Source organism: Triplophysa rosa, linkage group LG20 (assembly GCF_024868665.1).
Source record: "Triplophysa rosa linkage group LG20, Trosa_1v2, whole genome shotgun sequence".
Classification (NCBI taxonomy): Eukaryota; Metazoa; Chordata; class Actinopteri; order Cypriniformes; family Nemacheilidae; genus Triplophysa; species Triplophysa rosa.
Window position 1 is genome coordinate 19,885,164 of NC_079909.1, and position 24,666 is coordinate 19,909,829.

At 38.9% G+C, this 24,666-nt stretch overlaps 4 protein-coding genes across 11 annotated transcripts in view; all 4 read left to right on the plus strand.

Moving 5' to 3' along the window:
- Nucleotides 1-1,315: 1,315 nt before the first annotated feature.
- asb14a (ankyrin repeat and SOCS box containing 14a) lies at nucleotides 1,316-9,138 on the plus strand. Its single transcript, XM_057362276.1, has 11 exons — nucleotides 1,316-1,430; nucleotides 2,298-2,401; nucleotides 3,621-3,819; nucleotides 4,135-4,325; nucleotides 4,827-4,958; nucleotides 5,051-5,209; nucleotides 5,322-5,567; nucleotides 6,198-6,369; nucleotides 7,299-7,842; nucleotides 7,932-8,085; nucleotides 8,371-9,138. Exons 4-11 carry the CDS (start codon nucleotides 4,154-4,156, stop codon nucleotides 8,547-8,549), a joined length of 1,758 nt encoding a protein of 585 aa, XP_057218259.1. The 5' UTR covers nucleotides 1,316-1,430; nucleotides 2,298-2,401; nucleotides 3,621-3,819; nucleotides 4,135-4,153; the 3' UTR covers nucleotides 8,550-9,138.
- Nucleotides 9,139-9,563: 425 nt separating this feature from the next.
- appl1 (adaptor protein, phosphotyrosine interaction, PH domain and leucine zipper containing 1) lies at nucleotides 9,564-18,301 on the plus strand. Of its 2 annotated transcripts, none has more exons than XM_057362601.1 (22): nucleotides 9,564-9,752; nucleotides 10,612-10,710; nucleotides 10,959-11,018; nucleotides 11,118-11,189; nucleotides 11,283-11,370; nucleotides 11,591-11,632; nucleotides 11,755-11,813; nucleotides 12,523-12,669; nucleotides 12,747-12,829; nucleotides 13,371-13,529; nucleotides 13,607-13,795; nucleotides 13,877-13,919; nucleotides 14,078-14,134; nucleotides 14,220-14,311; nucleotides 14,388-14,567; nucleotides 14,650-14,702; nucleotides 14,784-14,958; nucleotides 15,071-15,107; nucleotides 15,209-15,355; nucleotides 15,964-16,014; nucleotides 16,331-16,420; nucleotides 16,984-18,301. In XM_057362601.1, the coding sequence occupies exons 1-22, from the start codon at nucleotides 9,699-9,701 to the stop codon at nucleotides 17,131-17,133; spliced, it is 2,127 nt and encodes a 708-aa protein (XP_057218584.1). In that variant the 5' UTR covers nucleotides 9,564-9,698; the 3' UTR covers nucleotides 17,134-18,301. The 2 variants fall into 2 exon arrangements, with proteins under 2 accessions (XP_057218584.1, XP_057218586.1); XM_057362603.1 differs by having other exon boundaries at nucleotides 14,653-14,702; nucleotides 16,984-18,300.
- Nucleotides 18,302-19,154: 853 nt separating this feature from the next.
- Nucleotides 19,155-20,289, plus strand: hesx1 (HESX homeobox 1; the record flags this gene model as incomplete). The annotated part of the gene is made up of 4 exons (XM_057362794.1): nucleotides 19,155-19,290; nucleotides 19,530-19,690; nucleotides 19,877-19,978; nucleotides 20,160-20,289. Coding segments are annotated over 4 exons (510 nt in total), but the record flags the coding sequence as incomplete, so codon positions are not given.
- A 1,877-nt stretch (nucleotides 20,290-22,166) lies between these two features.
- The window catches only part of LOC130570935 (CSC1-like protein 2), a 35,094-nt gene continuing 32,594 nt past the window's right edge, over nucleotides 22,167-24,666 (plus strand). For all 7 annotated transcript variants that reach the window (XM_057361470.1, XM_057361472.1, XM_057361473.1 and 4 more), the window contains exon 1: nucleotides 22,167-22,495. The gene's annotated coding sequence lies outside the window, so the exon portion shown is untranslated. The remainder of the gene's footprint in view (nucleotides 22,496-24,666) is intronic.

The window sequence follows — 24,666 nt, forward strand, 5'->3', positions numbered from 1 at the left end:
TTTAAATTTCAGTCCTGTGAAGCAATCTGTTTATATGGGGAATTGGCTCATTTCTGACTAAATATGCGAGTCCGGCTGAGCACAGCGTTCCCGGCTGTGAATGGTCACAGAGTCCAGACAGGTCTGTCATGGGTGCCAAACCATCACCAGTTTAATTCAAGTCGAACCTTTTGGGACCGTGTGCACATTTGTGGCAAGTCTTCAAAATGCTTTTTGATTCTCCGTATTACTGTCGCTGCATTTGCATGTTCTCACACAGTAAGCGGATCACAGAAGGGAGCAGGTGTGTTTTTTCTCACATAAACCATTTAAAAAGTTGGGGGAATTGACATGGATGAAAAAGTTTATACGCATCACTAACTAACTGTATTAGCAATATCAAAAATCACTTCACTGTCTATAGCTAAACACAAAACCTTAAAACTTCTGTTCATTACACCTGCTAATAATGTAATGTCGGTACAATAAACATAAGACACTATCTGGTATCAGTAACACAACGGTGATGCAGAGCTCTGTTGTTGTCCATTTGAGCAGTGGTTTGTATTTTAAGGTCAATGATCTCGGCTGTTATAGTTTCTGGAACATTGCCCTTTCAAGTCCATGTGGGTGTAAAATGTGAACTCTCCGCTTAATTGGTTTCATCCGCAATATATGAACACAACACACACACACACAAAATGTTTTTTGACTGACTGCATGGGTCTTAATAGAACATTTGTGGGCGTGTCACAGAAACCAAACAAATAAAAAACAACATTTTCAATATTGTGTAAAATTTTTAGATTTTAGAGATGTGAGTTGTGCTTGTCCATGCACAGCTCAGCACCACAATCCTTTGTTGTAGATGTCTGTCGAGATGTTGCTCCTGGGTCTTTTGAGTGTTTTAGGGCATTTCTACAGGTGGTTGCTATGGGTGCTGCCAAAAATGTCTAAAGGATTTACTTGTTTTATTATCCAGGAGGTGTAAATCAATAAAACAGTCACGTATTAGAATGCTGACACCTCTTCGTCACAAAGCACATGCTGAAAGGAAATGATCGTGTCTGTTAAATGAATATTTAGTGTCTTTCTTTACTGTATTTTGTTCCCTAACTGTAATTAAGTTACATGATAATCCTGATTCAGATGTAGTTAGTTGCTCATAGAATGCTTAGACAGTGTTGTGTTTTCCTCCTGCAGTGGTTGTGTTGGGCTCAATATCACACCCTGTGGGTTTGTGTTGGTTTTATTCAATCTCTCTCTCTCTGCAGGTGGTGTGACCGCTGGATCATAAACTGAAGGATTTGGCAGAGCAGACGTCCACGGCACCTGCAGTTTCTGTCTTCACAGGGCCTGGAGATGAGCTGTCACTGTTTCTCATGCACATAAATGCTGTATTATTCCTGTGTTTACAGCTGTCTTGAGGTATCCAGCTGTATAAGAGACCAGTAAGTAAGTGAAAAGAGGAAAAGGCTTATTTGTATTTTGATTTATTTTAATTCGATTTTTTATTTAATATGTTAATGTAATACTCTCGTAGAAATGTGTTACCAAACTAAGCCACGTTTACTGATCTACACTGTAAAACATTTTGCAGCAGGTTTGCCAGTAACTTACTGTAGCTTTAATTACTACTTAATATACTTTCCAATTAGTGCTGTTTTCAATTACTTTATAAGACTTTGACTTTTGAGATTCAAAATGAGCATGAAGAGAATGGCGTTAGCACAGCAACACTGCAAAAAATGACATTCTTCCAAAGCATTTTTCTCTTGTTTTCTGTAAATATATTTAAAACTTCTTAAATCACCATACATTTACATAACAAGAAAAGCGACCTAAGATATTTAGTCTTGTTTTATGAAAGAAAAATATATAAACTAGGTAAGTTTATGCTTAAAACTAAATTGTACATTAAATCTACAGTAAGTTACTGGCAAACCTGCTGCGAAATTACAGCAAAGTTTACAGTGTATTTACAACCAAAACGCTGTTGTTAATTCTTCAGATCTTATCGATTAACTGAATAACGAAAGGTTTATTGATTCCTGACAGGCTTGTTTTAAATACAGTCTGAGGCTCAGACTTTGAACTGAATAAGCTTAAGTGATCCAAGTCAATCTTTTCCATTATAGCTTTTCCACCAATCACCCATTCTTCATCCATAAAATCAGTGTAACTCGCATGAAACCTTTTTTATAATGTTAAATCCAACCTTTCACGGCTTTTTCATGTTTTTATAGCCAATGCACCGAACAAATTACATTTCACTGTACGCATCTGATGCATGTAAGATGCTTTTGTGTTCTTTCTAGCTGCTGCAGAAGAACAATACATCCCAGAGTCAAACCGCTATCGCGACAAATGCGATAGAAGAGTGTAAGTGGATTCTGGGAAGATTAGGACAGGAACGCATAAGGTGAGTTATGAAAGGATGAAATATGTTTTGTTAGATTAGCGTCAACCCAGTGCTGGCCTAGAATCCACTCAGACTGTAATTCCATCGGTGCTGGACTCAACATATGCATTATTGTGTGCGTGCTCAAGCTTTTTCTCTTTTTTTGTGTGGTGAGCAAGTGGTCACATGCCCTACACCTCATTAGTGTTTTCTGTCATTTAACAGGCATGTGCAATACTTATTGTTTCATTTCTCGGAGTAGATTATCTTCAGGCGTTGACTGTTGTAATCTATGATCATTTGAAATGAGGTTTTGTATAATAAATATTCCTTTTTGTCGACGGTACAATCAACGTCAGCTTTTTTTATTGATGGACGCTACCGTGCTATTTCTGCAGTATAATACAGTGGGCAGTATGTGAATTTTTCTGGAGTGTGCATGGCATGTGAGAGGTTATAGGTAAAAGCAAGTTTGTATCCCACAATGCAATGCACCCGACTTGACTGTCCATATGTAATGTGATAAAACACCCGCCCTGCATCCCAATTCGCATACTGTCTTTCCTAGTATTCGAAATTAAATCGAGTATGTCCCAAATCATAGTGTGTTGAAACTAGTATTCTCAAACGTATGTGGATGGTCTACTGTTCAGGTGAGAATTCAAAGTCCAGAACCATGGACAACTTAAACGGCTGATATTACCCACGATACATCCTTGAGAGGGCGGAGTTTAGTGACGCTAATCGGCATTCATAAGAGGTGCTTCTATAAATTAATAAATGGAAGTATGCAGTAAACATTACATTAATGCATAAATACATAATGCAAAAAGGAGCTGTATTTTTCACCCACTGCAATTTCGCAATGATATGTACCAGTGCATGCTGTTTTGCTACACACTAAAAAGTACATACTTTTCATAACAAAAACCAGTACATACTTTTAGGGCACAGTATGAGCAGGCAAATTGGAGCGCAGCACTCAAAAGTCACATACTGTGCACAGTGTACTGCATACTGCAGACTTAGTATGCTCAGCGGACAGGTTGATATCGCCACCTAGTGGTAAGAACTTGTGAGACATCTCAGTCAAATCTCAAGGTTTAATGATGTACTTTTAAAAAAATATAGTCATGTGTTATTTGTGATTCTGAACCTGTGGTAGCAAGTGATTTATAGTGAACCGTCTCTGCACATGGTGTGTTCATATGTTTATAGTATGCACAACATTCTGCCCTAGTAATGTTACAGAAGTGGCGTCCCATTCTAAAGATCTGCAAGTGTGGCATCACAGGTCTGAATCCACCGGCCCTGCTGTGCCTCATGATCAAGTATTTATAGAAAAAGCGTGACCTAAATAACCCAGCATGCTGTCAGGGCGACGTCCCCCCAAACCAACCCAGGACACAACAACAACAACAACACCTTCTGTTCTAAAGGTAAATAAACATCGAGCTCTGGGTGTCACGAGGTTAAGAGTAACATTTTATTGTATTATTATTATAAATGTGCAGATTTGTTCTGCTGTTTTTTTAAATCATTGTGACATACCCTTATACTGACACACAAATGTAAAGGACACATGCAGACTAAAGCAGTTAAATGTGTTATGTTGATGTATGCATGTCGAGTAAACTGTAAATAAAACCACGTGTGAGTCCTTTACGTACGTGTTGTTTGCAATCGCATGGGCTGCAGAAAGTTGTCGGCCGTATCGCAGGTCACATGACATCTATCCTCTAACATCGCCACAGAAGACAAGGTCAGAAGGTCATGGATCCGGAAACATCTGGAGGGATTTTTGACGAGGATGTGGCAACCCAGTGCATGATCGAACAAAGTTTACTGCAGGGCCACAAGCAAAGCGAGCTGAAGAAGTCTGATGTTAGCAGGATTATTCCAATCAGCCCAGAGAGAGAGAAGATTTTCAATGCTATTAAACATGGTAAGAATATGATAAGGCATTACATTTAATGAATGTTGATTTTAAAGAAAGGACAGAAGATGATCAGGAAATTTAACCCAGATTATTTCTTTTGTTACATGTAGGCATGGGCCGGTATAAGATTTTGACGGTATGCTTCCCCAACATTTTGAAATTATGGCACCCCTTTCTAGTCTTCTTTTACATGCATTTCCAGTAATTAAACTTACATGCATTCATATATACTGTAGATATATAAATATAAATTAAGTACAGATGAGCAAACAACTAATTAAGCATAAACAAAGAACAGCACAGAACCTTTTCCGTCTTTGATCAAAACAGCTCATACCTTTGGAACGGTATAACAGAAACTTTTAGTGGTTTTAAAACCGTGACTTTCTAATCCGCGGTATACCTTGAAACCGGTATTCGTCCCATGCCTAGTTACATGTAACAATAAAACACATTTATAATAGTTTCTATCCCTGTTGTCTTTTTCCTGATGATGATGATGATCAGGTGATGAAGTTTCCCTCCGGAAGCTCACGGTTCACCAGCGTGCGTTCAGTGAGGAGGATAACACAGGTTTCATTCCTCTACATGAGGCGGCAGCCCAGAGCAACCAGAACATCCTCGACATCACATTTACCGGTCTGTCATGAGCTTCATATTGCTCACATCTTGTTTATCTTCCCAATGTGTCTATATGAAGAGATGAAGAACTGTACTGAAACTTTCAACAGCCTCTCCTGTGGAGTCGAAGGACAGAAGGACTCGTCGGGGTAAGACGGCTCTTTTCTTAGCGCTGGAGAAGGGTCTTCTAGACAACGTCTGTTTTCTGTTGGACAACGGCTGTTGTCCGGATACCCTGGATGTAGAGGAGGACTCACCTCTGGTTGTAGGTTAGTAAAAGCCAGTGAGATTGGGCCCCCGTGAAATTGTTGGACGAATGCACATTTTTTTTGTTCTGTTCACGTATTTTCTATTGAAATAATTTCTGTCATTTCATCATAGCCACTAGGAACAACCATTACGACATGGTAAAGCTTCTGCTAAACTTCAATGCCGGAGTTAACCAAGAGGGGGCGCACCGCAGAACCGCCCTGCATGAAGCCACCCGACTGGGTCTGAGGGATTTTGTGGTTTTGTTGTTGAAGTATGGGGCTCATCCTGACCCCAGGAGCGTATACGGCCTGACACCTTTAGCATTGGCAGCACAGGCCGGACATCTGGACATCGTTCGGACACTCATCCAGAGAGGTCAGAGACCGCAGCTGTAGTGCACAGACAATAGAACAATATCACTGGGTTGCATCTAAATGTACACATATCACACACTAATTGATGAAAAGTACATACTTTTGAGTATGTGGAAGGCATTTGTTACATTTTCATTTATTCATTTGGCACACAATTTAAGTGACTTTGTGGAATCCCTGAGCATCAAACCCATGATCTTGGCATTGCTAGCAGCATGCTCTACCAATATCAATTGAGCCTTTGGAAAGCAGACTCTTATCTTGTATCTTGTAGTTTTTCTAAATGATTTTCCACCAATTATTACTATGAAAACTTATGAATTTGTACATTACTGTGGCAATTTTAGTCTCGCATTGCATTTTAAGTAAAACATTTTAAAGACATCTGTCAAATTCCTCCTTTGTAGACCAAAGCCGTCAATACCAGCCCAAATAGCATGCATGAATGCAATGCACCCTTCACATACTTTTTATGATTGAAAGTATGATATTTTAATGTAATCATTTGATCCATCCGTGTCTAATTTAATATCTTGGGCTTTATAGTTTGAAAAACGTACATTTGGCAGTGAATGTCTACAGAAATAGTTTTATGTTTATATGTCAAAGTGAATAATAGTGTGATCTTCAGGTGCTGATGTGCAGTCTCAGGCTCAGGACAGCGCTACGATCCTGTTTGAGGCGTCTGCTTCAGGAAACCCTGATGTGATCTCTTTACTGCTGGAGAACGGAGCTGACGCTAATGTACCCAAACACACCGGTCATCTCCCCATCCACAGAGTGGCCCACCGCGGGCATGTCAAGTTAGTGCCATTGTTTTGTGTCTTCTGTGACACTGTGAACTGTACAGACATGACAAACCACACGGCTATAATAGCTGAAGAACATAAAAGACATGAATGAAATCCTCAGAACCCCACCTTACAAAAATATGCCGTCAAACCCGAAACATGATTCACAGACAAAGGCTTAGGTTTGGCTAAAAAATCTCAGACAGTTCAAATCTCTGAGTCTTTCTGGAGCTGTTACAGCGACAGGTGGGATTTTTCAGTACACAGATTTCAGTGATGTCTGTCAAGTAGTTTATGCAAGGATGTGACCAAATATTCAAGATTAGGGAGAACCAGATGTAAAAGTGTGATTCATTCATATTTTCAATTCAATTTTATTTATATAGCGCTTTTCACAATTGTCGCAAAGCAGCTTTACATACATCATAATATAAAATATCATTAAATATAAAAATAATACTAGGGGGAAAATGAAAGATATTAAGATACATGGTATTATTGATTAGAAGGCAAATATTGATCAAGCATTATTCTTGGTGGTTATTTCATATTTATTTGATGATTTGAAAAATTTGAAGCGCAGTTTGTCACATGTCTCATGTGTGTTTCTCAGATATTTCTCCTGAGATAAAGAGTCAGAAATCTAACAAATGTAAACGTTTCAGAAAAGACGTCAACAATGTGTCAAACTGAGCTCAGATTCGTCTCGTCTGCAATCAAAAGTCAATATTATTGAAGATCTCAATATGAACTCAAACATTTCTCATCAAATTGACCCAAATCCAGATGATTTGACCTCTACAATCTGCATTCATTTACACCTCCGTTTCTCTTTTTAGTTCTTCTGAGCAATTTTTGGAGAAACATGTCGATACTTACAGTAAATGAAGCACAGCTGAGATCATTTTCCTCCGCGTAAGTAAATCTGTTCACTTTCTCAGGGCTCTGTCTCTTCTGATACCCGTGACCTCGTGGGAAGCTGTGGATGACAGTGGGATCAGTCCTCTACATTCAGCAGCCGCTGGTGGACACACAAAGTGTCTGGAGATGCTCCTCGCTGCCGGTTACGACCCCAACTTCATGCTGTCCCCGTGGGTACGTCGTAACTATGACGACAAGCGGCAGTCCGCCCTGTACTTCGCCGTGTCAAATGACGACGTTGCCTCCACCAGAATTCTGCTGGAGGCCGGGGCCATGCCCAACCAGGACCCGGTCAAATGCCTCCAGGTGGCGCTGCGTCTGGGCAACTATGAGCTTATCAACACGCTGCTTCGATACGGCGCCAACGTCAATTACTTCTGCCGGGTGAACACAACTCACTTCCCCTCGGCGTTACAGTACGCCCTGAAGGATGAGGTGGTGCTCCGGATGCTGTGTAACTATGGTTACGATGTAAATCGTTGCTTTGACTGTCCGTATGGAGAGAACTCTCACGTGCCTCATGGTTATGAAGGCTGGAGTGATTCGGTCATTAAAGACACTCTGGTGATTTCTTTAACATTATTTGTGTTTTGTTCTGTTGAAGATGATCATAATTGTTATATTTATTTGTTGATGTTTCGCTGTCCCTGTAGTTCTGCGAAGTCATCTCTGTCTCCTGGCTGAAGCATCTCTCAGGGAATTTGGTGCGAATCATGCTGAACTACGTCGATCACGTGAGGTTTTGTTCTAAACTGAAGGCCGTCATCATGGAGCAGAAACAGTGGCCAGAAATCTGTCAAATTCAAGGTTTGTATGGCAATAAGAAGATAAAAACTAATGTTTTGGGATCCCGTCGAGAACATGCATGAAATTATATAAGGAACATGAAGTTCTATTTTATATTCAGGAGTTTGTTATTTTTATGACAATTAAACATTTACCTCAAAGTTCTTGTGAACTGTAATGTAAAAAATCTTTAAAACTTTACTCTGAGAACAAACTATTTTTCTATTTTGATTTTTGGGGTTATGTTTCTGCATATTTAATGGAATGTTTTTTTGTTTCTGAAATGGTTTTGATTCGCATTCACAGAGAACGTCCGCTGTTTGCAGCATCTCTGTCGGCTGAAGATCAGGAGCTGCTTGGGTCGACTGCGTTTACGAGCTCCAGTTTTCATGAGCTTTCTTCCTCTGCCAGACCGACTGAAACAATACATCTTATACAAAGAATATGATCTTTACAGCCAGCAGAGCCAAACTCAAAGCAGATGAGCTGATGCATTCAGAACATGTGCCTGCACCTGCACCTTTAAGATGAGACGGGCTCTGATGGACGCTGAAATGTGAAGACTGAAAAGTTTAAATACTGTTAGGGTAAACATAGGAATTTTTTTTTTTTTTTTATTAAACAAGGGGATATTTTTATACTGTGTTTATGTGTCTTCAAACCTCTTGATTCAGCCTGTGGTCTGCTAAAGAAGATTTGGCAAAGTTACAACAAAAATGCAGTAAACTCTGTAAAATCTTTACATTGTGCAGGTATGGAGGCCTTGATTTTTTTTATTAATTTGCAAAAAAATATATATTTTAAAAGTGGTCTTAAAGGGACAGCTCGCCCCAAAATGAAAATTCTTTTATCATTTATTCACTCTCATGTCGTGTCAAACCTGTATGAGTTTCTTTCTTCGGTAGAACACAAAAGAAGATATTTTGAAGAATGTCGGTAGCCAATTTCTGAAAATATCTTCTTTTGTGTTCCACTGAAAAAAGGGACACACGCAGGTTTGTAATGATGTGAGGGTGAAAAACTGACGTCTTGAATAAATTTAAGTTTTAAAAGTTCTGAAATCACTTACACTTTTGAAATAACTTTTAGTGACTGGAGTCTATGCAAATTATTTTTTAACAAATAAAATATACTTTATTTGACAAATAGCATTGTATGTCTTATTAAATTGTCATATACCCTTACACATACATAAATACCTCCAACAACACTATTAAAACATTTTAAACTCGTTACCCGAGATGTAATTATTATTTAAAAAAAAAAACTCGGAGACATTTTTTTCTATAACGTTACTGATGTAAGAAATATAACAAACATCAATAGGTGAAATTATTCATAATGCCATATTGGTGGAAGACAACCAAAGTATAATAAAAATTTAAGACGTTTAAAATAATTTCCGATACAATATTTTTTACAAACGAATGGCTTTTAATTCTTAAATAAATTACAGACGTCATCACAACATCCACAGCCCTTCCTCCAATCAGCAGCCTGGAGGAGGCGGGACTTCCGCGTTTGTGGGCGGATCCGAGTGAATGTTGATTTGTCGGAGAAAAACCGTAGTGTTGTAACTTCAATTCTAAATTAATAAACATATACAGTACAGCGTTGGTTTTAAAGTCGCAGTCATGCCTGGAATCGACAAACTACCGATAGAAGAAACTCTGGAAGACAGTCCGCAGGTAAATGATCCTTCACTTAGCAGCAGGCTAGCCAAAATAAACCCATATAACATAAATAATATCAAACATCAGCTGCTTCTCTCTCATTCTTGAAAATAAAGCAGATCACGATTTTGTCTCACGAGCAGTCCGATGAGGGCTTGATTTTGAGCTTTTGAGTTTTTCTCTGGTGGGTGGTGGACTTGGCAACATCATCTGACTTATTACAAAACACACACATATAAATCTCAAGTCGTGTCACATATAAGAAAACGCAACAGATTTTCTAGAGAACGCCTAAGGTTTCATAACAGAGCAATGCTAGGACGTTAGAAGACAAGAAAGAAGAATGGTCATATATGCATTTGATGGGTGATGATGATGATGATGAAGGTTTTGGACTGAAACCTTAATATGTTATAAGGCTTTAACTTTTGGCCTTCAGAATGTCCCCTCCCTGCTGCTTTTAATGGGAGCTGTAATGGTCTCTGTGGGTCTCTAGTGGTTGTGTTGAGATCTGTTAGTGGGTTGTTATCTGGATGGGAACCAATAGAAGACCATTAAATCCTACTAAAATAAGTCCCAAAACACACTACAGTTTTGTAAAGGTCTTAATGGTAAACAGCTGATGGAGTTGTTTCTATAGTTTCTTTCAGCAGCTGAAAGACAGTGATGGATCTTTAGAGCTTGTAGATGGCACTGGCCTCCCATTGCATCACTCATTCTGTATCACTTCAGTGTGAAAGTGATTTGTGAAAGTGTCGTCGTGTGTTTGTAATGTCACTTCTCTCGTGTTCTGTTGTCCTCTCATTTAAAACTGAGCAACACTTGTCAGATCAATCGTTTTTTAGACCAAGCTTGTGTATGTTTGTTTCTGTAGACCCGCTCTCTGCTGGGCGTGTTTGAGGAAGATGCTGCTGCCGTCTCCAGTTATTTCAGTCAGATCTTCAAAGCCATGCAGAGGATCTATGATGCCCAGGTCACAACAGATTCAATGACAACCCAAATGTTTTTATGGCATTTTGTGACATCGTCTTCATGACGAGACGATTATACATTATTTAAAAAGTAACAAGTTTTTGTTGTATCACTGAATTATGAAAAAATAAATACTGTCACAACTCCAAATGTTAACCTTATCTTTACAAGTATTCTTCTTTACTTGTTCTTTAAATGTGATGTTTTTTTCTCCTATCGTTCTTCATTCCTCCATGCATTTCTTTGCAGAATGAACTGAGCGCCGCCACTCATCTGACCTCGAAATTGCTGAAGGATTATGAGAAACAGGTGATTTCTGTCCCGTAATTTTTAGTCAGAAGTTCTGCCATGTTTCAGTTTATCTCTCCGTGGCTTCATAATGTCATGAAGTTTGTATCTCTCTGGCAGCGGTTTCCTCTCGGGGGTGATGATGAGGTCATGAGCTCCACGCTGCAGCAGTTTGCCAAAGTCATCGATGAGGTCAGAATGACATCACTTCCTGTGAGAGTGTTGCTGTGTTTTATGGTGAATAGATGCGGTTTTCCTCACACTACTCTGTGTGTTCTGTTCCAGCTCAGCTCGTGTCATGCGGTTCTGTCCACTCAGCTGGCAGATGCCATGATGTTCCCCATCACACAGTTTAAAGAGAGGGACCTGAAAGGTACAAGACTGCAATGCGTTATGGGAATTGTCTACTTTTTTATTGCACATCACATTGAAATACTTCATTCTGCAATAATATTTTTAGTCGTGTAACAGTTTCAAAATGTTTATTTATAGTTGTGCCATTTATTTATTAAGCAGGATTATATACAGTTGATGACTGTATGTTGTTCCCTAGATAACATATTTATTTTTCACTCATTTGAATATTTGCCTAGAAATTCTCACGCTGAAGGAAGTGTTTCAGATTGCCAGTGATGGTAAGCAGCAGTTGCTGTTATCATGTTTTCCACACAACACATACATTCTACACAATTACCGATGCTTAAGATATGACAAAAGTTATTTTAGTTAGTTCTTTTTGTATTTGAATGTATTTCAGATTATGACGTGGCCATTAACAGATACAGTCGTTTATCAAAGCGGAAGGAAAATGAGAAGGTGTGGCTTTTACAGCGTTGTGCTGCATGTCATTTTACATTGTGATGAATGTTATGTGTGTCTTTATTGCTGAATGTTCTGGCAGCGTTCAGTTTTGTGCTGTGATGATAGCTTTCCTGTAGCTCAGTGGTTAGAGCATGGTGCTAACAACGGCAAGGTCATGGGTTCGGTCCCAGGGATTGCACATGATTAGAAACAAATGTATAGTATAATGCAATTTAAGTCGCTTTAGCGTCTGCCAAATGCATAAAATGTAAATGATATTCATTTAATGAAAAGCACAGTGAGATTTGGCTTGATCGTCGGTACTGAGCATCTGCTGATCACAGACAGTTGGCAGACATCATCATGGCAGGTGTCCTTGTGCACGTCAAGATAAAAAAAAAACAAGAAAGAAATACTTAATGTATAAGTCACTTGTTTTTGATTTAATGCAGTAGATTCATATTGACCCGATTTAATAAAGCATGCTAAAAAAATATTTTGTCATATAGAGACCACTGTTCATCATCCCATTATTTCCCAAAGAAGAAAATGTAGTTTTACCCAAGAATGCATCAAGTTATGAAAGTGAAACATTTTGGGTCGACTTTATGTAGAAATAAATACCTGCCCTGGTGGAAATGCTCGTCGTTGATTTCAATATCAAACAACATTCCTGTGTTGAGATATCACAACGTGTTCAATGAAAATCACGTGTCCGCTGCAGGTGAAGTCTGAAGTGATGGAGGATGTCTATACCTCCAGGAAAAAGCAACACCAGACCATGATGCACTACTTCACCGTCCTCAACACGCTGCAGTACAAGAAGAAGATGACGCTCTTGGAGCCGTTACTGGGATACATGCAGGCACAGGTATCCACAGAGTCTGATAACATCTGATAATTCCCTCAATCATTCATCATAACAGACTCGTTCTCTCTTTTCATCAGATCAGTTTTTTCAAACTGGGATCAGAGAACCTGACGCAGCAGTGGGAGGATTTTCTCACCAACATTGGAACCAGCGTACAGAAGTAAATCCCTTTAATTCTCTGTCCAAAATGTTTTATTGGTTGATGGGATCAGCCTGAATTGACGTGAACTGTTGTGCGGTGAGCGTCATCGTGTGGTAACGTTGCATGCGTCTGTGCTTTCCTGATGCAGATGAGTGGTTTTTGAAATTTGCATGACATTTATTTGCCAACCGTTATTCAAAGTGCCTTTCAGACGGGGCCACTGTTAGAGTTTATATTCCTTGTGCACAGCACAATGTTATTATTGCCCGGGACAATATTCATGGTTGTTCCCCACAACCGTCCCCCAGATTTTGTGCCGAATGGTGATAACGAATACAGTTATGTTGGAGAACAGTGTGAACAGCGCTCCAGAACAGGCACAACTGTGCCCTGGGAGACCCGAGTTCGAGTCCCGGCTCGGCATCCTTTTTCGATCCTGCTCCCCTCTCTCCTCCCAATAACGTCCTGTCTCTCTACACTACCCTATAATTAATAAAGCCAAAAATATAACTTAAAAAAAAAAACAGGTACTTAGTTGTCATCTTCATGGTGTCTGTAGCGTTCGCAGGGAGATGGACAGCGAAGTTGAAACGATGCAGCAGACGATTTTGGACATGGAGCAGGCCAGCGATCCGCTCTACATGCCCGACCCCGACCCAAACAAGATCCCAGTCAACCGCAACCTGACCCGCAAGGCCGGCTACCTCAACAGACGCAAGTAAGAGAAATAACCTTCAAATCCACGCTAAATCTCATCAGCATCCGTACCTTCTCATGAGTGCTTCTCACCGCCAGTAAAACAGGTCTGGTTTCATCCACCTGGGACCGTCAGTACTTCTTCACGCAGGGAGGAAACCTCATGAGCCAATCGCGTGGTGCCGTGGCCGGAGGTCTGGTCTTGGACATCGATAACTGCTCCGTCATGGCGGTGGACTGTGAGGATCGGAGGTTCTGCTTCCAAATCACATCGTTCGATGGCAAAAAGTACGATCTTAAACTGAACTTCACGCTCAGGTCTTGAACCTCGGTGCAGTTTGATTTGATCGGTATCTTTGTGTACTGCAGGGCGGTCATTTTACAGGCAGACAGCAGGAAAGACTGTGAGGAGGTAACACGACGTCTGACGTTCACCTTAGAAAGCATTTTAAGTTCATACAGTACTGTGGCACAATAGATGCAGCTTCACTTTTTGACCTTTCTATTGAACTCTAATGTGTTTAAGACTTTTCACAGTGCTCTATATCATTTCTTTCTTCGTTATTTCAGTGGATTGCAACAATAAACAACATCTCCAAGAGGATATACCTCAGTGAGAATCCAGAGGTACGTGTAAAACTTACTTTGTAAAAACTCAGTTTATCATTGATATATTCTTTATTGTTTGAGATTTTCAAAAATGTCGTGTCAGGAAACCGCCGCTCGTGTGAATCAATCTGCTCTGGAAGCCGTCACGCCATCTCCTTCATTCCAACAGCGTCACGAGAGCTTCAGACCAAACACGTGAGACTCACGACTCTCTCACGTCTTTACAGATCACAGCCTCTTTTCTTTCTCATCTTTACCTTCATCTGTAAAGTCAAGGTCGACCCAGAACAGCCCGGTCGGGCAGTCAGTGCTCCGCCGGTTCCGATTCGCCGGCGCTGTCCTCTCTCTCTCTGGACTCGCTGGTGGCCCCGGACACGCCCATCCAGTTTGACATCATCTCACCCGTCAGCGAGGAACACGCCAGCCAGGCCAAGAGCGGCGCGCAGGGCAGGTGAAGTGTTTCAAAAGGAGGAAAGCAATTCTCAGATGTGGAGTTTATAAGCATTAAGGTTTGTTTTGTGTTTTCGTGAAAGAAGGACCAACCCGTTTGGGGAGTTTGAAGGGTCACAGTCAGAAGAGAGGGAAGGTAAAGTGTCTGTGATTGCTTAGAGAAGCGCACGCGCCAGTAAATGATGAAATTCACGTGGAGTTCGTGTTGAATTTTCAGACTCAATCCTGCATCAGCTGTTCATCGTGAGGTTCTTGGGATCCATGGAGGTGAAGGCCACGGAGAACGCTGACGTCATCTATGAGACCATGAGACAGATCCTGGCAGCTCGGGCCATCCATAACATCTTCAGAATGACAGAGTCTCATCTCCTCGTCACATGTGACTGTCTGAAGTCAGTTATTTCAAACAATGAATCGAAACTTTGAGTTTTTACCGTATCACAGACTGTAATAGAACATCGTTTTCTGTCTCTCATAACAGTTTGTTGGTTTGTTTGTTTTCAGACTTATTGACCCACAGACACAAGTCACAAGACTACGGGTGAGCCGATCAGTTACCAGCACAATGTATCACATGTTTAACTATTGTACATTGATTTATTGGGTGTTCAGATGTATAATGTGGTTCCTGCTGTGTCTCAGTTTCCTCTTTCCAGTGTCGTGCTGTGTGCAACCCATCAAGAAAACAAACGTTTGTTTGGTTTCGTGCTGCAGACGGCAGGAGGCCGAGTGGACGGACGCCCTGTCACCGTCTGCTACGTGTTTGAGTCCAACAATGACGGAGAAAAGGTGCAAAACTTTGAGGTTCTATACGACTGTATAAATAGTTGAAAAAGAGATATGATGCTGTAGTGACCATGTTTTTAAATATATATTCACTCTTTTATTTTAATGTGAACATACATAATAATGCATATACAGTCGACCCAAACTTTAAAATGTCATTGCATTAGATAACAACAAGCACAGCTGCGGAAGTCAAACCTCAGGAGTTATCCAACAGCAATGAGAAAGACTGACAGCATGAAAAAATGATTTATGAACACATAAATTGTAAATACAATTTTTCAAACACATGTACAAATATGACTGGTGCATTGCGTAAAAGTGAACCTGAACTTGTTTTCTTTGTAGTATTTGAAGTCTGAAAAAACACAGAGCACCTTTTCTGTTATTTTCTCCTTTTTCTCCAGTTTTCATTTTTTGCAAATAAACACAAATAAGAACAATATTTGTATTTGAAATTTGGGAGAAATATTTTAGTACTTTACAGAATGAAACATAAATGACCATTTTACCTAAACACATACCTATAAATAGTAAATTCAGAAAAGCTGAAAATAATTTTGACATGAGCTCCGCAGCGGTGTTTTTGATGTTGTTTGTATCTGGCACAGATCTGTGACAGTGTGGGGCTCGCAAAGCAGATCGCCGTTCACTCTGAGATGGTGAGAATTCATTTATAATAATAATAATTCATTACATTTATTTACCGCTTTTCTGGGTACTCAAAGCGCTTTACATCGAAGGGGGGAATCTCCTCAACCACCACCATTTGTTCAGATTCAAAGTTTGATGTAAGACATTTGTACCTCAAGTTTTGATAAAAGTTACTGAAGCGGTACACTGATCAGATGATAGTGAAGGATGGCTATATTCATATATCATAGTATTTTGCTTAGTATTCCTGAGTACTTGAGATATGGTATGTGTTCACACAGCCCTCGGTTTTCTTGAATCTGCGTGTGTGTGTTTTTGTGACAGGACCGCAAAGCCACACAGAAACAGAGAGATTTAGAGAAAGTCAAAGAGAAACAGAAGGAGGAGCTCAATAAACAGAAACAGATCGAAAAGGTGAGTGACACACATTTTGCATTCACATACTTGTGCAGACCATGTTTGAGCACAGGTTTATATATATTTATATAACATTTCTATCACAGTGATTTTACATCAGGTATAAGGCATAATCATGTATCATTAAATAGTACCATTTATTTCTAATAATAATAAACAGAATTTATATTTATTTTGTTAATAATAGAGGTCACAGATGTTATTAGGGGCGATTCACATTTCGCGTCTAAAACCGCGCGGAAAACGCGAGCCGCGCTTTCTGCGTGCGCGTGCGGCATTCTGAAAAGTTGAACTATTTTCATCTTGATGCGTCGCCCCCGGCATATTTGTCTTCATTTAAAATAACGAATATATGCGCCGCGGAAAAGACGCGAAATGTGAATCGGGCTTTAGTGTGTTTGAAGGTTGTTTACAATTGCCTAGCATTGTCAGTTTTTGTATTAATGTAAAAGTGTTTATCACAACAACTTTAAACCAAGATTATCCAATCAGTATTCAACATTGAATTCGGTTTACACAGCATATTTAGATTTTTCATAAGTTTTTTTGAAAACCTACAGGATCTTGAGGAACAAAGCCGTTTAATAGCCGCCTCCAGTCGGCCCAACCCACCAACCGCTGACGGACAGTTCGTAGTCCTTAGCAACAGCCCATCAGAAGACAGCGAAGCAGGGGAAGAGGGGCAGAAAAAGGGCGAATCAGAGGCCTGACAGTCAGTTTATGAAAACAGATGATCAACAAAAATGAACGACCGTCACTTTATTTCCTCAAGGGTTTTCCTGCAGCATCAAAGATTTGAGGTGTGACTGCAAAATATAACGAACCAACGCAAAATGAAATAGATTTGTTTTGATATTTGGACACGTTTGGGAAAACCCCCAAATGTTGTGTTATTTGTAAGAATCGTGTATTTTATACCATATCCGTTACTGAAATTAAATTTGCTTTCAGAGGGTTTTATATGTAGGCTACTGTACGTGTGTGTAGGGATTCACTACCATGACATACAACAAATCTCTGTTTCATACTACATCCTGAATACTAAGGTGATTTTGTTTTTCAGATTAATGAACATGATTATTACCGTATGTTGGGTGTGTTATGTTCTAATGTAATGCTGCATGTGTCACATTAACAGTAAAATAATCTTAATTGGGCTCATAATGATGGCATAAGGTTATTTTATCTTTAAAGTTACAGTAATATTGTTTCTTAAAATGTTTCCATTAAGTTCTAATAATGTACATTGTTTTGTGTTTACACAAACTGTCAGTGAAAGCCTAATTGAATATGTCATTATATGTTCGTTTTTTCTTCTCTAAATTGAAAACACTATAATTTGCGTTTTACCTCAGATCGAGGTGTAATTGTATTTTATGTCCCAGCTGTTTTGAAAACCCCAGTAAATGCATTTAAACATACCGGGTCAATATGGAGTTCAACCCAAGCAAATGGGTTAAACTTAAACGGTAACGTGTTAACTTCTTATTTTGAAGCTTCTGAAAATGATGGGCATGGGAGAAAAACTTCTGATTTAATATTGTGTCATTCATTGCTTTGTTTTTTTTAAAACCTTTCCAGAAATGTTCGTGATGCGTTTAAATGGCTCTGCAAAATCGGTCTGTGATTCATGGGGTTCAATGAAGATTGGTATTAAAAATCTGTTTTAAATGAGTTTTTAAGTCTTTCAACCTAACCCTACCAATACATGTGGTGAATTGCCCTTACAATAAGATCATCTTTATTTTTTCGTTATGGACCTTATCAAATGGATTTTAAGGTTCGCCTTAAAATTCCTCCTATAAAAAGCCAACAGTTTGTAGGTCGTATTGTTATAAACTGGTTGTTTAAGTGACAGTAACAGTTTCCAAAATAAAACTATATAACAAAACACTAATCCAAATCTGCACCTCTTGACAATCAGATTAAAATAAAGTGTAAACTTTAGGTTAGTTGTAGGTTAAGTGATTTGCTATTCATGTCTAATTAGTTTTCATTTCATTTTGCATTTAAACGGCACTAATTGGTAAATTCTTTGCAAAACAATGGAGAGACAGGAGCTGCGCTGGTGCGCTCAATGCTCTCCAAGAGCCCAAGACAAATAAACAAGCACCTCATTTATTAAAAGCAGCCAAGCAACCAGACGCGATCAATTCACCATTGAATGAAACAATTATTACATGCGGCTTCCAGCAAATTGCCAAGCAGCTATTGTGCCATTGTGTTGCGCAGCATCTTTCTCCATGCATGTCCAGAGAGAAAGGGAATATTCAGCAGGATTAGTTTAAACAGCATTAGCCCTTTATTATTATTTTAAACTCGTGTGGTAGAAAATAAGGTAAATAAGATTAGGCACTAGTCGACTGCTTTTTCATAATGCTGAAGATACTGGGGGAGGAAATGAGAATAAGATCATTCTTGCGCCTAATTTTCTACCTGGTGGGTAAAAATAATGGCACATCAGCTTTGTTTTGTCCCATTCAAAAGCGGCTTTAAGGGATTCAGTGTCCCCAGAAGATAACAGGTTAGTGCTTCAGGTCGGAAAGCCTCATTTGGACACCGAATTACCTGGAGATCCACAGACCCCATGGTGAGGTCCGGCGATTCACATGTAAAACATTCTAACTCGGGCTTTAATGGGTGACGTTTCTGGGACCCTGAGCTCGGATTTATAAAGCACAACCCCGAGCTTCCAGTTCGTGCCAGACGAGAAGACACTTGACATCTCCAAATGGCCTCTCTTACCATCAGCGCGCACCAGAACAACCCGATGCGCAGACACTCCCCGTTCACCATCGACAGCATCCTTGGGTTAGACAGACCTGATCAGAGAACAGTGTTTTCAGCGCCTTATCGACCGTGGTCAGGTAAAACGACTCTTTATTTTGAGCCGAGTCAATTGTTATTGATTCCTTCGAACCGATTATAAAATAATGATTTTGTTTAGGGGCAAAACAGCGATAACCAACAAATACACGAATGAGAAGAACATATTTTTATTGGGAATGGAAGAATTTGCAGAACCGGTTCGTCAGAAGTTCCGAATGAACCGATTCGCCAAATGAACTCGAACTTTTTTTAATGTCATGATTTTGATTTCTTTCAGACGTGAAACCTGCATGTCAGAACCGTCGCATTGTTGCAGACAGTGATGGTTTAGTTGATGTGAGAGTAAATGAAGATTACAGTAAATCAGGAGAGACATACAGAAGAACACTGAACTGGTACATCGGACGCAGGCCCAGGACAGCTTTCTCAAGTGTTCAGGTACAAAAACTAAACATGGATGAATAATGTTTATTATCTGTTTCAAATCAAAACTTTATTTGCCAAAGATGAAAAGAGGGGTGTCCATCGGATAGTTGTAAATTTACTTGTATAATAATTGTAGGTGTTTTATTATTTTCCTGTTTTTATATGTTTTAATTATATACTTTTTTTTATTATGTCCAGATCAAGATACTGGAGAGTGTATTTCAGGTGAACTCATACCCGGGCATCGACATACGTGAAGAACTAGCAGAGAAACTACGTCTGGATGAAGACAGAATTCAGGTAATGATATTTCTGTTAACAACTCTGATCATCCTTTATCTGTTAATACATAAAGGGAAATATCATTGAAAATGAATATATTACCCAGTATTAGCCTAATTAGACTGCTTTTGAATAAGGTTGTTTCATTTAGCGTAGCATTGTTTTTATTAAACTAAAATGTTTCGTGTGTTTGTTTTAGATTTGGTTCCAGAACAGGAGAGCGAAGCTGAAGCGTTCACACAGAGAATCTCAGTTTCTGATGGTGAAAAACGTCCTCGGTGATTTACAAACCAGCAGAGAAAAGCAGTGAATGGACTGTACAAACTCACATTTGCTCTCATTATTTCTCTGTTGTGATATTGTAATATATATATATTCTGTCTTCAGATGTATCTGTCAGATATTTTCAGTTTCTGATTTAAATGATAAAGATTCTTATTAATTGTTGTTGTATAGTATAAAGTCTTAAAAAAGTTTCCAAAATAAACTGTTTTTGAGAAGTTGTTTAGACTCAGATTGTCTGGGGTTAGTCTAACATTATCTTCTGCCAACTGTTAAACAAATACCCCCCCCTCATCAGCAGCACCCCCCTCTGTTAAACTAATGAGTGTGTTGTTACTGTGGGGCTCAGTAAACCCATTAAGTATTGATGAGGACACAACAGGGGATTGCTTTTCAGACATTAGTGTTTGAATCAGAGTTACAGGCTTAACATTTCCATTTATAGCATTAACAAACTTCATTATTTACTTCTTGAGGAGGTGAGGTTTACATTTAAAAACACACGTTACACAAAATATATACACGTATATATAATTTCAGAAAGTTCAGGACATCCGTCATTCTGAAGCTTCTCTCATCTCTCATCTCACCCTGAACTGTTAGCGTCTCGAGTCTGTAGAGAAACACAAACCACAAGCCTTCTCATTTTTAGCTTACATGTTCTATGTCAGCTTGAAAAGCAGATGGTATTTAGACTGAATCTGACCACAATATCTTGGGTTTTGGACAAAACAAATTCACTACAGAGCTGAATAAATCAGCTGACCTTCTGAATGATTCTCTTTTTCTCTTCTGAAAGTTATTACTCTTAGCTTCAGATGCAGTTTTCTTTTTTACACTAAAAAATCCTTTATTAGATGTTTTGTTGCAATCTAATGTCATGAAGGCAATTTCTGATATGAGAGGATATTGTACCAAAGAGATTTAGAGCTGACTTAAATCTGGTTGCACTCAGTGACCTATAAATTCCTTTAAGTTTGTTGAACAAAGAAATATGAACCATGGTAAAACATCCTCATAATTCATAATCTGATTCATCTGTTACAGTAAAGTTATCTGTTATGTACTTTGGTCTTGAATTGAAGCATTGAAAGGTTTTGCAGCTTGAATAGATAATTATACATGCAGATAATGTCTGAAACTTGTCTAAGGCGAATACAAAAATGGGATTCACCTATGCTGAAAACGACAACATGAATGCACGTGAATGTATGTTTTTAGGAAATAATTTGGTTACTTTTTTGAATAATTTAATAAAAACTGTTTTGGTGCTGTATTGGATAGCCAACCCCAGTTCCTTGCTTCATTTCACCCTGACTGCTGCTGCCATCCTGTGGATCAACCTCAAACATTCAGGAAACTTTATTGTCCTCTCAACATTACAACGAAATAAAATATTTAACAGTAGGAATTTGTTGTGATTTACACGACTTCCCAGTACTAACATACGTATATACATTAAACAAGACATGGAAATATAAATAATGTATTATTTTTCTCAAACCTGATACATTTTCCCAGTTGTCCGGTAGATGACACACTTCGCCTACAGATGGGATATTAAATCAATTCACGTAGAAATGCGCTTCTCAGTTTTTGCAGTTTTTTTTGCCAAGCTCTATAGTTCTTCTATTTATGAATTTTTATTATCATAGGTTAATCACAAATACCACAATTAAACTACGGTTACTGTAGTAAACTGTTATTTTTCGTAGTGGAAGTTAACAATCTTGGATGGTAATCAAACCAGCAAAACATATCAAAGTAACTGCTGACTCATAAACTACCACTTATATATTATCACAATATTATGTTCTTGAAGTTTCTTGAAATCAGGTTAATTTATGTACTAACAATGTATGTATTTTCTGTCTTATTGCTTCAGGACCTTTACGTTGAAAAGTGTTCATGGATGCAGCCATCATGAGAAGAGTCTCCCGCGGACAGTCGCTTCACACAGCTGAATATATTAAGCCTCCAATATAACCGGTATTTATATTCCTCGGGCGTCTTTGCCTCCTAACTGTCTCTTGAAAAATAAGCAAGCATCATTCGCACCTGTGTCTGAACATCTAAACGGAAACCTCAGAGGAGAAGTGCGCGTGTTTTTATTTTGATGAAGATATATTGAATGGCGTTGTAGAGCTCATCTCTGCTGCCCGGCTGGATTTGGAAAAGGATTTATCCTATTTGGGATATTGTCATTGGAGCGGAGGAATACACCAGAGACTGAAAACCCAGTTGGATTGACAGGTACAAGAAAGCATTTTTATGAATTACGCGTGTTTACGCAAATGCGTTTGTTTATTCGTTTCTCAGGATCCGTTACATTGTATCATCATCGACACTTGAGTGTGTTACATTGTATCATCATCATCATCATCATCATCGGGCCTGTCAGTCATTCACTCCGCGGCAGACACCTGCGCTTCTGTCACTTCTGTCACTGTTTCATTGGAAATATTTATTTCTTGTTTATAGCCCATATTTATTTACAAATAACCGCAAAACACACAGCCCACAACTATATTGTGTAACACATGCGCTCATCCTCCACTGCTCAAACTGGAGGACAATTTCTCTTTTGTATATTAACGCCTCTCTCTCTCTCTCTCTCTCTCTCTCTCTCTCTCTCTCTCTCTCTCTCTCTCTCTCTCTCTCTCTCTCTCTCGCTCGCTCGCTCGCTCGCTCGCTCGCTCACTCACTCACTCACTCACTCACTCACTCACTCACTCACATCTCATTTTATATATATATATATATATATATGTTGTGTGACTCCAAAATGAGATAACTCCGTTTTAAAATTCAAAAATCATGTTTTTTATAGTGTGCATTCTAATTAATATAAATCAAACTGCAGTTGGTTTGTTTTGATTTCAGCCATAATAAACAAAATAAAAAATATGATTTTTTTTATAAACGGAGTTATCTAATTTTGGAACCAAACTCTTCATATGTTATTCCGCCCAATCGCTGTTTTCTTACACAGTTTTATTTTGACAGTTGAACGGCCATGATGAAAAGTCATACGTCGTAATAATCAGAGGTGTAATGGGCTGCATTACACCGCTTATTGTAAGAAACATCATTATTGCATTACGCTTTTATAAGAAACATCATATAACTAATGTGCCTGTAGTGAGACAATAGTAAATTTGTGGCCACTATGATTTATACTATAAATACAAAAGTAAAACCATGGTAAATTGCGTTGTTCAAGCAAACTACTTCTTCTCCACGCTAATACGTGCTGGTTAGTTGAATCGAATACTCCGAGTCGCCCTCTGTTGTTTCAAAGAATAGCACATCGGCATGCGCGTCAACTATAACGTTAATAAAATATAACGTATAATCGTTTTCGAACATGAAAGGCGCGTTCTGTGTGATCGTACCCTTAACCTGCAAGAGCTCTTAGGTCCGCCAATCTGAAGCTCTAGTGGCTCCTAGATCTAGGCTGAAGACTCGGGGAGATCGAGAAGTTTCCACAGCTGCTCCAATACTTTCCAGTATTTCCAGTCTGCCTACGGAAATTAGAACTGGCCTTACTTTGACTATTTTTAAATGATTTTTTATTTGATTTGTCTTATAATATATGATTGTTGATGGAGTTGTCTTGATGTTTTGTAGTTTTATCCGTGGTTTTGTTGTTGTTTTTATTTTGTTAAGGGTTTTTACTTTGAACACCACTTTGGTCAACGGCAGTTGTGTTTAATCGTGCTTTATAAATCAACTGAAATTGAAATGAAATAAAAGAGATTAGTGTTGAGGTAGACAGGGGATGGCAATGGAAGCTTTACAAGAATGATCATGTGATATAACCTTTGACATGTGTGCAGGTTTTGGTCACTCTTAGTACTTTACAACAGCAAGTGTCTGTACTAATAACTTCTGCTCAGTTTTTGAAAGACCCTGGCTGCAGTGGCTGGTGCTCTTCACTGTTCTCAGTTCTGTTTTGCCTCTTCACACTTACACCTGTGCAATTAATCGAAAATTAATCGTAATCATCAATTTTGGCATTCAGCAATTACAAAAACAACATAATCGAGGTAAAACGATTATTGTGCCGCATTCCATTTTGCAAGGATCCTCTCTTTTCTTGTGGTATAAATCCACAGTGCACCCTTTTCTTTTACAGCGGTTCAGCTGTGCTATTTCTTTACATTTATTTTTCAGTTGAATTCGCAGTTTAAAAGCCAAGTTAAAAAAAAATTAAAGTTAATGAGTAATCGTGTTAAATAATCGGGATCTCAATATTGGCCAAAATAATTGTGATTACGATGTTGTCATAATCGAGCGGCCCTACTTACACCTATGAATCACTGTTCAGAAGTGTCTGATGCTGTCTGCTCACTTTCTCCTAAAATTGTAATGAGGCGTATAATTGTGACAAAGACACAGATTGTGTAGTTATGAGAATGAAA

What these genes read in the sequence shown, in the direction of transcription:
- appl1 (XM_057362601.1), top strand. Translation starts at nt 9,699, where the DNA reads ATGCCTGGAATCGACAAACTACCGATAGAAGAAACTCTGGAAGACAGT. An exon ending in CTCTGGAAGACAGTCCGCAG is followed by an intron (nt 9,753 to 10,611) that starts GTAAATGATCCT and finishes TTGTTTCTGTAG; the next exon opens with ACCCGCTCTCTGCTGGGCGT. An exon ending in CACAAGTCACAAGACTACGG is followed by an intron (nt 15,108 to 15,208) that starts GTGAGCCGATCA and finishes GCTGTGTCTCAG; the next exon opens with TTTCCTCTTTCCAGTGTCGT.
- asb14a (XM_057362276.1), top strand. Translation starts at nt 4,154, where the DNA reads ATGGATCCGGAAACATCTGGAGGGATTTTTGACGAGGATGTGGCAACC. An exon ending in GGACTCACCTCTGGTTGTAG is followed by an intron (nt 5,210 to 5,321) that starts GTTAGTAAAAGC and finishes ATTTCATCATAG; the next exon opens with CCACTAGGAACAACCATTAC. An exon ending in AGAAATCTGTCAAATTCAAG is followed by an intron (nt 8,086 to 8,370) that starts GTTTGTATGGCA and finishes TCGCATTCACAG; the next exon opens with AGAACGTCCGCTGTTTGCAG.